Genomic DNA, 12,458 nt, shown 5'->3' on the forward strand with positions numbered 1-12,458 from the left:
CCTGGAAGGCTACCATCCATGGAGTTGCAAAAGAGTTGGACATGACTGGGTGACTAAACAACAGCGGCAATCCTGCCGAGAATGCACACCCAGGAAAGGACCAGAAGTTGACAGGATCTGCTTAGGATGGGGGTGGATTTGGTGTCTCCATGGTATTATGTGCCATCCCGCCTTCTCTCTTGGTCTGTAATCTGAGGAGCTCAGCACCAGAATGGGGCCAGTGTATCATGATTTATCCTCCTGTGTCTTTAACCCATTTCATTCCTGCTTGCATTTTGCTGATGTTTCGTTCTTTCCTTGATCAGAAATTGTCTGGCAAACTTTCAAGGACACAGCCAAAAAGCATTTTGCTGAATTTTGCAATCTGCATCAAACAGTCCAGGTAAGCTCCCGCAGTTTGCTTGCTTATAGTCTGCCTGCCAGTGCAGGAGACGTGGGTTTGATCCCTGCCTGGGAAGATCCTCTGGAGAAGGAAATGGCAACCCACTCCAGTATTCTTACCTGCTGCAAGCATAGGCTGTTCTGGGGCCAGGAAAGTTCAAAGGCCCCTTCCCCTGTAGCATCCTGGAATGAACAGAGGTCTGGGTGAGGGATGAACAGAGGTCTGGGTGCAGCTTCCTGGCTCCCAGCCAGCCACTTCCCTCCACCATCTGTACCTTCTTCTCCTGAGTCTCATCAGAAGCCAGGATCTTGTGTCCTTCCATAAAACTCCTCGTGGAAGTGACGCACAGTCCATTTCTGCTCTCAGGCCCCCAACCTGCAAGGAGAGTGAGTTGTCACATACGTATTTGTGTCCACATACACTCCAACGAAGAACCTGCCCTTGTGAAGCTCTCACTTTCTCTCTTCTCGCAAACCGTTGTCTCTGCCTTCAGTGCACAAAAATCCCTTTGAAACTCAAAAGTCAACCTGTAACCCAGTTCCACCAAGTCATCTCTGCCTTTCCTGGGACACCCTTGCCCATGTGCATGACTCAGGAGTCGCAGGATTTCTGAGAAGCACAGAGATGGCGCTGTTCTCCCATGGTGCTCATTAGCACCGGATGCATTCTTGAATGCTTCGATTCAAGCCAACAACAGAGACAAGAGTGATGGGCTTGAACCTGTGGACTAAACCGTAACTGAGGAAGCAGAAAGGCAGTAACATGCGAGGAAACAGGTTGGGGCCAAGAGAAAGAGCAGACAGGTGCTCGCTTCGGCAGCGTATATACTGACAAACACACAACAGGCAGGAGAGAGGGTGAGCATGGCATGTGCAAGGCGGGGAGCCACAAGAGGCAACAGGTGAGGACACAGTGGAGGGCAAAGTGGGAGCTTCTGAAAATTGCTCGAAAAGTCTCACACCTTCGTTGACCTCGGATTATTTTTAATTCAGTGTTCAACGGTACTATAATAATAGTACAGTATTATAATAAGTAATAATAGTACGGTATTATAATAAGTAATAATAGTACGGTATAATACGGTACTATAGTAATAGTAATAATACTTCCTAAGTTGTTTAAACAGCAGGGGAAGAAAAGGGAAAGTAATGTATTTCTCTTCCTTATTCGACCAGAACAAGATCGAAGACATAAAAACAAAACAAATGGCAGAAGCAGCAAATCTGATCCAACTTCAGTTCAGGATGGAGAAGCTGGTTTTTTGTCAAGACCAGATTTACGGCGTGGTTCTGAACAAAGTCCGAGAAGATATTTTTAATTCCATGGGAAAGGCTTCAGAGACGCCTCAGTCGAAGCAGCCCTTTTTAAATGATCAATCTTCGATTTCCTCCATCGTTGAGATTGGGGTCCACCTGAACGCATATTTCATGGTGAGCATGTAGGGATACAGGTCAGTGTGCTGTGGTCCCTACCGAGCAGAAAGCAGGTATCCTGGTGGACGGCTGCTTAGCTGAGCAAAAAACAGGGCACTGCTGCGTACAAAGCCCTTTAGGCTGTGAAAACCTACTCATATATCATCTCATCATAGTTTTACAGTAACACTGAAAGGGAAAGAGTTAGTTGCTCAGTCACGTCTGACTCTTTTAGACCCCATGGACTATAGCCCTCCAGGCTCCTCTGTCCATGGAATTCTCCAGGCAAGAATACTAGAGTGTGTAGCCATTCCCATCTCCAGGGGATCTTCCCCACCCCAGGATTGAACCCTGGTCTCCCACATTGCAGGCAGATTCTTTACCATCTGAGCCACCAGGGACAGTAACCCTAATAAGACACTTTTAATTAATTTGCCCCAAATCAGATTTTTCATCTTAGCAGAACATGTACTCAAAATTGAAGAAGGCAATGGCACCCCACTCCAGTACTCTTGCCTGGAAAATCCCATGGATGGAGGAGCCTGGTAGTCTATAGTCCATAGGGTCGCTAAGAGTCAGACACGACTGAGCGACTTCACTTTCACTTTTCCCTTTCATGCATTGGAGAAGGAAATGGCAGCCCGCTCCAGTGTTCTTGCCTGGAGAATCCCAGGGATGGGGAGCCTGGTGGGCTGCTGTATATGGGGTTGCACAGAGTCTGACATGACCGAAGTGACTTAGCAGCAGCAGCAGCAGTACTCAAAATTAATTCCAACTCCAAAGTTCATTATATTTTATTCTCTGCATAAATTCCAAAATTACTATGATCAGAATACAGCAAAACATAAGCACTAACTTTACTGGCTATGTTTTAGCTTTCCTGCATGTTCTCAGAGGGTACCCAGAGTGCCTCAAACTCAAACTAAGTCCCACAAAGTGGAAGTGAAAAAGCCTGTCCCTAAATTTTGCGGTCCAGTTGACTTCATGGTTTCTAAGGCTTCATCCATTGATTAAAGTATTAGGGTGCATGGAAAAGAAGGTAGCTTTTTATTTTAGTTGAATTTTTATTTATTTATTTGGTTGCATGGAATCTTAGTTGTGACATATGGGATCTAGTTCCCTGACCAGGGATCGAACCCAGGTTCCCTGCATTGGGAATGCAGAGTCTTAGCCACTGGACTACTAAGGAAGTCCAAGAAGGTAGCTTTTAAACTACCCAACTCCTGAAACCCTTTCTTGATTAGGATAGAAAGTAGAGTGACCCAGATGTGGGGTCCAGCTGTCAGGCAAACTGGAGATGCTGATGAAACGAGTGAATGAAATAAGCATTGAAATATGTCCTGATCATCTCCCAGAAGGGACCTGGGGTTCACTGCCAGGAGATCTCTCCAGGGAGGAGAGTGGAAGTGAGGAGGAGATCCCTTCCAGGAAGACTGGGATGTCCAGAAGGTGGCTGGTTCTGCTGGCCTTCAGGTGGATCTTAGTGTCAGAGGGAATACCTGAGTAGTGAAAATGAGGCAACCCAAATAGATCCTTCCCTTGGTTGGTACTGACCACTGGAGTGGAGGTGGACAGGACCCCAGGACTTAGCATGCATCCAAGGAACTTCTCTCTGCAACCATAGACCCCTCCAGCTGACCCCTTACCCCTTCTTCCAGGAAACCAGCAAACGTCTCGCCAATCAGATCCCATTCATCATTCAGTATTTTATGCTCCAAGAGAATGGTGATAAGGTCCAGAAAGCCATGATGCAGCTACTACAGGACACACAGCACTATTCCTGGCTGCTTCAAGAACAGAGTGATACAGCTACCAAGAGGAAATTCCTGAAGGAGAAGATTTTTCGGCTGACTCAGGCACAGCAAGCTCTCTATGAATTCCCCCATTTCAAGGGGTAAATGCCAAAGGAACAGCAGTACTTCTGGGTTTTGCTTATGTGCATGATCATTAAGGGAGGTGGTCCAGGAATTGGCCTCTTGTGTGGGGCCAGACCTCTCTGCTGCTGTCTGCATCTATCTCTGCTGTACTGCACTCAGAACAAGAGTTTATATCTGAAGTCCTGAGCCGCTCAGAGCTGTCACCTCCTCCAGGAGGTCTTCCCGGTCCTCTGTGAAGAGGGGTCTCTCCAGTCCTTGGGCCCCATAGCTCCCAGTTACAATATTCTTAAATACTACTGCCATTCTTTGTTCACTTGTCACCCCTCCCCATTAGATCAGGAGACCTCAGAGAGGTAAGGTCAGTTCTTATTCTTTTGTATTTCCAGAATCTTGCGTGGCCTCTGGCGCATAGTAGTTCACTTAATAAATATCTCATTGAACAAATGAATGATGGGGATTACCTGAGGCTGTGGCTTAAATCCAGTTTGGTTGTTTGGAATGGTGTCCCTTAGCTGGTCCTTTTCTTATAAATTCAGTCGTACCACCTGCTTCCCATCATTTGCTATGATGGTGTTTCCCAGCCCCCCTAGAGGAAACCAGCTGAGTGATACCATTTTTAATTTAGTTTCTCTGAATGCAGTGAGCTCCATTGCTGTATTAAGTCTTAAAGAGAAATTTAATAATGAAAAACATTTTTTTTTTAAATATAGAGCTTCACAACAGTGGTCATCTCTAGATTGGGGGATTATGGATAATTTTATTTCCTCCCTCGAACTAAGCTAATGACTTCACAACAATTTTAGGAGAGTTAAGTGAAACCATTTTTACAAACTGTGTGTCCCAAAGCAGGTGTTCAAAACTGCCAGCAATTTTTCCCTCTAATTTTTCTTTACCTCTAGGTCTATAGAGAAGTCCTCAGCTCTAAGACTCTTCCAGTCAATTCTTACATTTAGTTCTTTGATATTTTGACAATTTTTGTATATCATGTTAGATAAGCATCCTTTTGCATATGGATATCCAGTTTTCCTAGAACCATTTTTTTTAATGACTGTTCTTTCCCTATTGATCTTAGTTCCCTTGTCAAAAATCATTTGACCATATATGCAAGGACTTGTTTCTGGGCTTTCTGTTCTATTCCATTGGTCTATATGACTGTCTTTATGACATTACCATACTGTTTTGATAATTGTAGACTTGTAAGTTTTGAAATCAGGAACTCTGAGTCCTCCAGCTTTGTCCTTTTTTCCCATGAGTTTTGGCTGTTCAGGTTTCCTTGAAATTCTGTATGAATTTTAGGATGAGTTGTCCTATTTTTGCCAAAAGAAAAGGTCATTGGGATTTTGATAGAAATTGTAATGAATCCATAGATTGCTTTGGGTAGTGCTTGCATCTTAACAATATTAAGTCTTTCAATCCATGAACATAGGATGTCTTTCCATTTATTTGTGTCTTCTTTAATTTCTTTAAGCAATATTTTATAGTTTTCTGTGTACAAGTTTTTCAGTCCCTTAGTTACCAAGTATTTTGGTCTTCTTGTAAATGGAATTGTTAATTTCCTTTTCAAATCATTCACTGCTAATTTACATACATGTAAATTTACATATATCATTTTTATGTGTTGATTTTATATCTTGCTACTTTGTTGAATTCATTCTTAGTTACAATAGTTTTGTGGTATATTTATGGTTTTTCTAATACACACAAGGTCATATCATCTGTGAAGCAAAATCATTTTGATTCTTCATTTCTGACTTGGATGCCTTTTATTTCCATAAATTGCCTAACTACTCTGTCTAGAACTTCCAATACTATGTTAAATAAAAGTGGTACAAGTGGGAATCCATGTCTTACAAATTTACTCTGATTTTAAAGAAGTGTAATATCAAAATTGAAGATTATGAGAAAATTTAAAAGACAAGCATTGGTCTCAGTTTAGGTATCATACTTTTCTTATTTTTGGCTTTCCCTCCTCATTTTATGAATTGGGTCACAGGTACAAATAGTAGCAGAACTAAAGAAAAGAAAAGAATCAAATCCCTTCACAGTATAAATGCAGTTGTGAACAATAGAATCTAAGAAAAATGAAATCTGATGTTATCATTTGTGTCATAACTTGTATAGTCAAAGCTGCCCCTAAATACTTGGTACATTTCACACATGTGTACACATGCATTCACACCTGTGTGCACATGCACACAGCCTCAACCAAGCCTTCTCACTTACCACCTCAGGACTGACCCCAAAACTTAGGTGCGAGGCATCTGGGGAAGATGCTCAGTATCAGGTGTGTAGGTTTCCGGGGACTCCAACACAAGGCACCACGAGCTGGGGGGCTTAAAACAACAGAAGTTTGTCCTCTCACAGTTCTGGACGCCAGGAGTCTGAAATCCAGGTGTGGGCAAGGTTGGTTCCTTCTGGAGGCATTCTTAGTCCACAAGGAGAAGCAAACTTACTCATTTACAGCTGGTGGTAGCAAGCGGGTCAGCCACGGTTGCTTACATTTTGGCAGAAACTCAAGGACAGGCAGAGGAGTGGGAAAGCTTAATAGTGGGGGGGGGGGGGGAGGCGGAAATGAAGGCTCAGATTGCACTGAGAAGCTGCTCCAAAGAGAAAACAGAGAAGCCAGGATATTTATGAACATTTTTTGCTAGGAAAAACATGTGTGTGTGTGCAGGCTCCATCATGTCCAACTCTTTGCAACTCCCTGGACTGTAGCCCATCAGGCTTCTCTGTCCATGGGATTTCCCAGGCAAGAGTACTGGAGTGGGTAGCCATTTCCTCCTCCAGGGGATCTTCCTGACCCAGGGATCAAACCCGGCTCTCCTACATTGGCAGACAGATTCTTTACTGCCTGAGACACCACAGAAGCCCAATAAAAACATGTGGTCAAGCAGAAAATGATTACTGCTGGTCACAAACAACAGATATCTCAAGTTAGTGATTTCAGTGCTTTTCTAAATAGGAGAAGATGCAAGAATCTGGGGCCATTGAAACTTTTCCTTAGTGTACATCTTCACGATTGGTATCTAAGGGCTGGTGTATCTAAGCACAGAGTGCTCCTTGTTTTTTCCCCCTCCTGTGTTCCCCTCAGGTGCACTGTGAGTGGGCAACTGTGGTGCCCAATGGCTTGATCCTTGTAGAACTGGAATGTCAGGCAACAATTCTTTTTCTTTATAGTCTTAAGTTAAAAGTGGGGACAAAAAAGTGAGACTTTATTGGTAGGGACAGAGTAAAAGGAAGAAGGAGGTGATTAAATAGTTAATCCCACTAGGGATTGTAAGTAAAGAAGAAGTATGGGAGACCCTTGTAAGTGAATGATCACTCAAGATAGTGCTCAAGTGGTTTTCGAAACCTCAAAACCAAGCAGGCTCGCTTAGCAACAAAACCATGCAACAGAAACATGAAACGTGCCCCCAAACAAAAATACAATGGTGGCATGAGACTCACATCCTGCCCAGTGAGCTCAGTAAGTTAATAATTCCTAGGATACCATCCTCTGCACTGCTGCTGCTGCTGCTAAGTTACTGCAGTCGTGTCCAACTCTGTGCGACCCCATAGATGGCAGCCCACCAGGCTCCCCCGTCCCTGGGATTCTCCAGGCAAGAACACTGGAGTGGGTTGCCCTTTTCTTCTCCAATGCATGAAAGTGAAGTCGCTCAGTCGTGTCTGACTCTTAGCAACCCCATGGACTGCAGCCTTCCAGGCTCCTCTGTCCATGGGATTTTCCAGGCAAGAGTACTGGAGTGGGGTGCCATTGCTTTCTCCAATATATATATATGGAAAAGGTGACATTATACTAAAACCTAAGCTGATTTTCTATTTTTAGCATATGTTACCACCTTTTTGCTCATTTCTGTTGAACATGACAGTCCAGAATTGACCGTGTAGGCACAAGAAAACTCGCCTGCCTGAAGTGGAGCTGATGATGGAAGTGTGACGTCTATTCAAGAAAGAGGAAGAAAGTGGTCTTTTTCCCCTCCCCGCTTTTCCTTTGATTATAAAACTGGATCCCACTAATTTCTTGAGGTGCAACACCCTCTTGCCTGCCTGCTTATAAGTCACATAAACTTCATATTCTAATAAATCACTTCATATCTATCACACTACCTCTTGCTGAATTCTTTCCTGTGCTCAGACATAAAGGACTTGGAGGCCCCAGAAATGCCATCTGGTGGTTACATAATAACCGAATTGAAACTGTGCACCCCGTTCCTCCTCTGCCCATGGAATTCTCCAGGCAAGAATACTGGAGTGGGTTGCCACTCCCTTCTCCAGGGGATCTTCCTGACCCTGGGATGGAACCTGGGTCTCCCACATTGCAGCCGGATTCTTTACCATGTGAGTCACCCGGGAAGCCCCACACAGAAACCAGTGATAAATGGATTCGTTCCTGCCATATCAGTAAACAGTGATGTCACAGTGATCAGTGACTGCAGCCACAGCTGATGGTGAGTCGGTATCCCCGAGGGAACTCAGGATGGAAAAGAATATCTGCCACCTAGCAACCATCAGACTACAGCTACACCCTAATTGAGCCCTGAGGAAACAGTATGTGAAAACAAAGAATCCTGGCCTCAGATAGGTGAGGTGCATATCAAAGGAATAAGATTTCAGTGAGCCCAAACTCTTGCATCTTCCCATACTTGGAAAAGTGCTCAACTCCTTAACTTGAGACACCTAGTTTTCTTTTAGCAGCAGTAATCTTTTGATGCTCCAAGTACCTGTTTGCTGCAAAAACTTCTACTCATCCTGGCTCCCCCCATTGCCTCCTCAGAGCAGTTCTCTCGGGTTTACTTGAGATCCTGCCTCCCGGGCTTGAAGTCCTAAAAATCCCTGCTGAATAAAATGTAACTCTCAACTTTTAGGTTCTAAATAATTTTTTAGTCAATGTATGCAACCCAGATGTGCCTGTGCAGAATGCCAATGACCTCAGCTTTTTCCTCCATCTCCATCACCTTTCCCCAACTCTAAGACCACCCTGCTTACCCCATAAATATTCCAACTCCCTCATATTCTGGGAGGTGGATCTGAGACTTGTTCTCTCTTCCGCACTCTTGGCTGCTTTGTGAATAAACTCTTTCTCTGCTGCAAACAGACCTGGTTTGGTAACAAATCCCTGGTCATTTGAAGCTAATTGTTCCAGGAGTTACTGTTTGACGTCCCAGACTATTGGAAACAGCGATCTGACTTCCTACAAATTGGCCTGAGACAGGCTGGCTTCCTTGGTTGGCTACCGCAAAAAATGGATTGGTTTCCTAGACAAGTCGCTCCAGCCTAAAGGTCAGATTTTTCACATGTGGTCTGACCATTCACTGTATGTTAAGCCTCTGACAGCTTACAGAGAAGGGAAGGAGGTGAGGAAGTAAAGTAAAAGAAGTCCTGTAAAATATCTCCTGGTTTCACCAGTCTTGGGGAGGGGTAAGTTAATTTCTTCTTTCCTGCAGCCATTCAGAGATGGGTAGGTCCGGGTGTCTCCCTGTGAAATGAACAAAAGCAGTTATATTTAACATCCAGGCAGAGGGGCAGGGTTCCCTGAGATCTTGCGCGGCCTTCCTTTCTCCTCTGCCCTTGGACACTGTAGACCTGCTCCTACAGGTGAAATCTGCTTTGATCAAAATCTGGTGATCTGCCTATGCTTGAATATGATCCCTCCTGAAGCTGATTCCAGCCTCTCTACCCCCACACTGAATTAATTTTTGGAGACAGATTTGGATGAAGTAGAAAAGAACAGCTTTATTGATTTGCCAGGCAAAGGGGGCCACAATAAGCTAATGCCTTCAAAACTGTGTGTCCCAACTTGGAGAGGGTAGTGAGAAGTTTTAGGGTAATGGTTCAAAGAGGACATGGTCAGCTTGTGGACATTCTTCTCATTGGTTGGTGATGAATCAACCTCTGAGGTCTATGCACTTATGGGCAACATACCACTAATTTCTCCCACCTGGCAAGAGTTTCAGTATCTGCAGAACAGCTCAAAGATATTGTTTTATACGTCCCTTGATGGGGAACCAGGACCCTGGTCCAAGGCTGTACTACTGCCTCTCAACTGTTTCTCCCTTGTCTCAGCATCACCTCCCTTCCCTAATCGGCAACTGCTGGAACTCAGGAAGGGAGGCTGAATGAAGCCTAAATGGGGGACACAGAAAGGCTTTTGTGCTCAGCAACCCCACAAGATCCTGCTCAGTATCACTCTCTCCCCTCCCTTCCCTTGAGATTCCATATTGGGGGGGAGGTGGGGTGGGGAAGGAATATTCTCCCCAATTAATGGTGCAGTGATAATATAACAGACAAACTCTGACTCCACGTTGGATCTGTTTCTTTTACTGTGACCTCTGCTTTTCATTGCTTTTGTTCTGTCTATAGCTATGTTGTCATTGTTTAGTCTCTAAGTTGTGTCCAACTCTTTGTGACCTCATGGACTGTATCCCACCAGGCTCCTCTGTTCGTGGCACTTTCCAGGCAAGAATTCTGGGGTGGGTTGCCATTTCTTTCTCCAGGGGATCTTGCCGACCCAGGGACTGAACCCGAGTCTTCTGCATTGCACGCAGGTTCTTTACTGCAGAGCCACCTGGCAAGTCCGTAACGGCCTGCCTTGGGGACCGTGCCCCTCTACCTTAATGTTAAACCAAACTGCCTTTGTTCAGCTCACAAGGAGACACCCTGACCTGCCCACCTCTGAATGGCTGCAGCAAAGAAGAAATTAACACAACTGCTCCCCAAGACTGTGAAACCAGGAGATGTTTTGCAAGACTTGTGGCCTTTTTATTTCACTTCCTCACCTCCTCCCCCTCTCTGTTCTATAAAAGAAATTAGCATCCAGACCCCCGAAAGATGGTCCTCTAGAACTCTACTTCACCGTCTTCCTGGAAGGCTAACTCTTTGATAAAGTCACTATTCTTTGTGATAGCTTACAGCGAATGGTGCCCAGCTCGTGGTATCTAAAGGAGAAAATTTCTCTCCGGGACCAAAGACACAGTCTCAGTCACTCAGAGCTTCGTGCAGCATATATTTTATTAAAGTGAAAGGATAGAGAAAGCTTTTGACATAGACATCAGAAAGAGGTAGAAAGAGCACCCCTTTTTTTGAGGTTAAACGGAGCTTTATACATTTTTCAGTTGGCTACTAAGAATAGGTAAAAGAATACTTCAAGGTTGCAAAACTTTTGCCAGACCTCTTTCTCACAACATATATCTTAGATACTATCACCATAAGATTAGCCAAGGAGAATAGGCTCCGGGCACTGTGTCTTCAAGCGAGAAAGCAGTGATATGGGAAAACAGACTCCAAGGCAAGATTTGTTAAAATTATAATCATTAACGTGGAGCCTAAGAAAAGCATTTTCCACCAGTAAGATATATTGTGATATATCATTAACTCTGGCCTTAAAACCAATTTTCAGACAAGATATATTGCTGCAATACAGAGCTTTAAGAAAAGTATGTCCTTGAGCAAGATGTATTGTTGCTTAAAGGGCCCATGTGACTAAGGCAAAACAATGTGAAAAAAAAAAAAAAGAATGTTTGCCTCCTCCTCCTTAAGGGGCCTTGGACTCTCTTATCAACCTGCCTAACTGTGAACTTCCTGATGTTCAAGCTGGTTTTAGAAAAGGCAGAGGAACCAGAGATCAAATTGCCAACATCCGCTGGATCATGGAAAAAGTAAGAGAGTTCCAGAAAAACATCTATTTCTGCTTTATTGACTATGCCAAAGCCTTTGACTGTGTGCATCACAAGAAACTGTGGAAAATTCTGAAAGAGATGGGAATACTAGACCACCTGACCTGCCTCTTGAGAAATCTGTATGCAGGTCAGGAAGCAACAGTTAGAACTGGACATGGAACAACAGATTGGCTCCAAATCGGGGAAGGAGTACGTCAAGGCTGTATATTGTCACCCTGCTTATTTAACTTCTATGCAGAGTACATCATGAGAAATTGAGAAATGCTCAACTGGAAGAAACATAAGCTGGAATAAAGATTGCCGGGAGAAATATCAATAACCTCAGATATGCAGATGACACCACCCTTATGGCAGAAAGTGAAGAGGAACTCAAAAGCCTCTTGATGAAAGTGAAAGTAGAGAGTGAAACGTTGGCTTAAAGCTCAACATTCGGAAAACGAAGATCATGGCATCCGGTCCCATCACTTCATGGGAAATAGATGGGGAAACAGTGGAAACAATGTCAGACTTTATTTTTCTGGGCTCCAAAATCACTGCAGATGGTGACTGCAGCCATGAAATTAAAAGACGCTTACTCCTTGGAAGGAAAGTTATGACCAACCTAGATAGCATATTCAAAAGCAGAGACATTACTTTGCCAACAAAGGTCTGTCTAGTCAAGGCTATGATTTTTCCAGTGGTCATGTATGGATGTGAGAGTTGGACTGTGAAGAAGGCTGAGCGCCGAAGAATTGATGCTTTTGAACCGTGGTGTTGGAGAAGACTCTTGAGAGTCCCTTGGACTGCAAGGAGATCCAACCAGTCCATTCTGAAGGAGATCAGCCCTGGGATTTCTTTGGAAGGAATGATACTAAAGCTGAAACTCCAGTACTTTGGCCACCTCATGCGAAGAGTTGACTCATTGGAAAAGACTCTGATGCTGGGAGGGATTGGGGGCAGGAGGAGAAGGGGACGACAGAGGATGAGATGGCTGGATGGCATCACTGACTCGATGGACATGAGTCTGAGTGAACTCCGGGAGTTGGTGATAGACAGGGAGGCCTGGCATGCTGTGATTCATGGGGTCGCAAAGGGTTGGACACGACTGAGCGACTGAAATGAACTGAACTGA

The 12,458-nt window shown here is 44.3% G+C and overlaps 2 protein-coding genes across 2 annotated transcripts in view; one reads left to right on the top strand and one right to left on the bottom strand.

The window, feature by feature from the left end:
- MX2 (MX dynamin like GTPase 2) overlaps positions 1 to 5,510 on the top strand; it is a 37,134-nt gene extending 31,624 nt beyond the window's left edge. Inside the window, exons 13-15 of the mRNA XM_061422069.1 lie at positions 306 to 382; positions 1,558 to 1,812; positions 3,453 to 5,510. Of these exons, the coding sequence (XP_061278053.1) occupies positions 306 to 382; positions 1,558 to 1,812; positions 3,453 to 3,692 (572 nt within the window). The 3' untranslated portion in view covers positions 3,693 to 5,510. The remainder of the gene's footprint in view (positions 1 to 305; positions 383 to 1,557; positions 1,813 to 3,452) is intronic.
- TMPRSS2 (transmembrane serine protease 2) overlaps positions 1 to 12,458 on the bottom strand; it is a 126,205-nt gene that overhangs the window by 20,842 nt on the left and 92,905 nt on the right. The window lies entirely within an intron of this gene.

The sequence above is a fragment of the Bos javanicus genome, chromosome 1 (assembly GCF_032452875.1).
Source record: "Bos javanicus breed banteng chromosome 1, ARS-OSU_banteng_1.0, whole genome shotgun sequence".
Taxonomy (NCBI): Eukaryota; Metazoa; Chordata; class Mammalia; order Artiodactyla; family Bovidae; genus Bos; species Bos javanicus.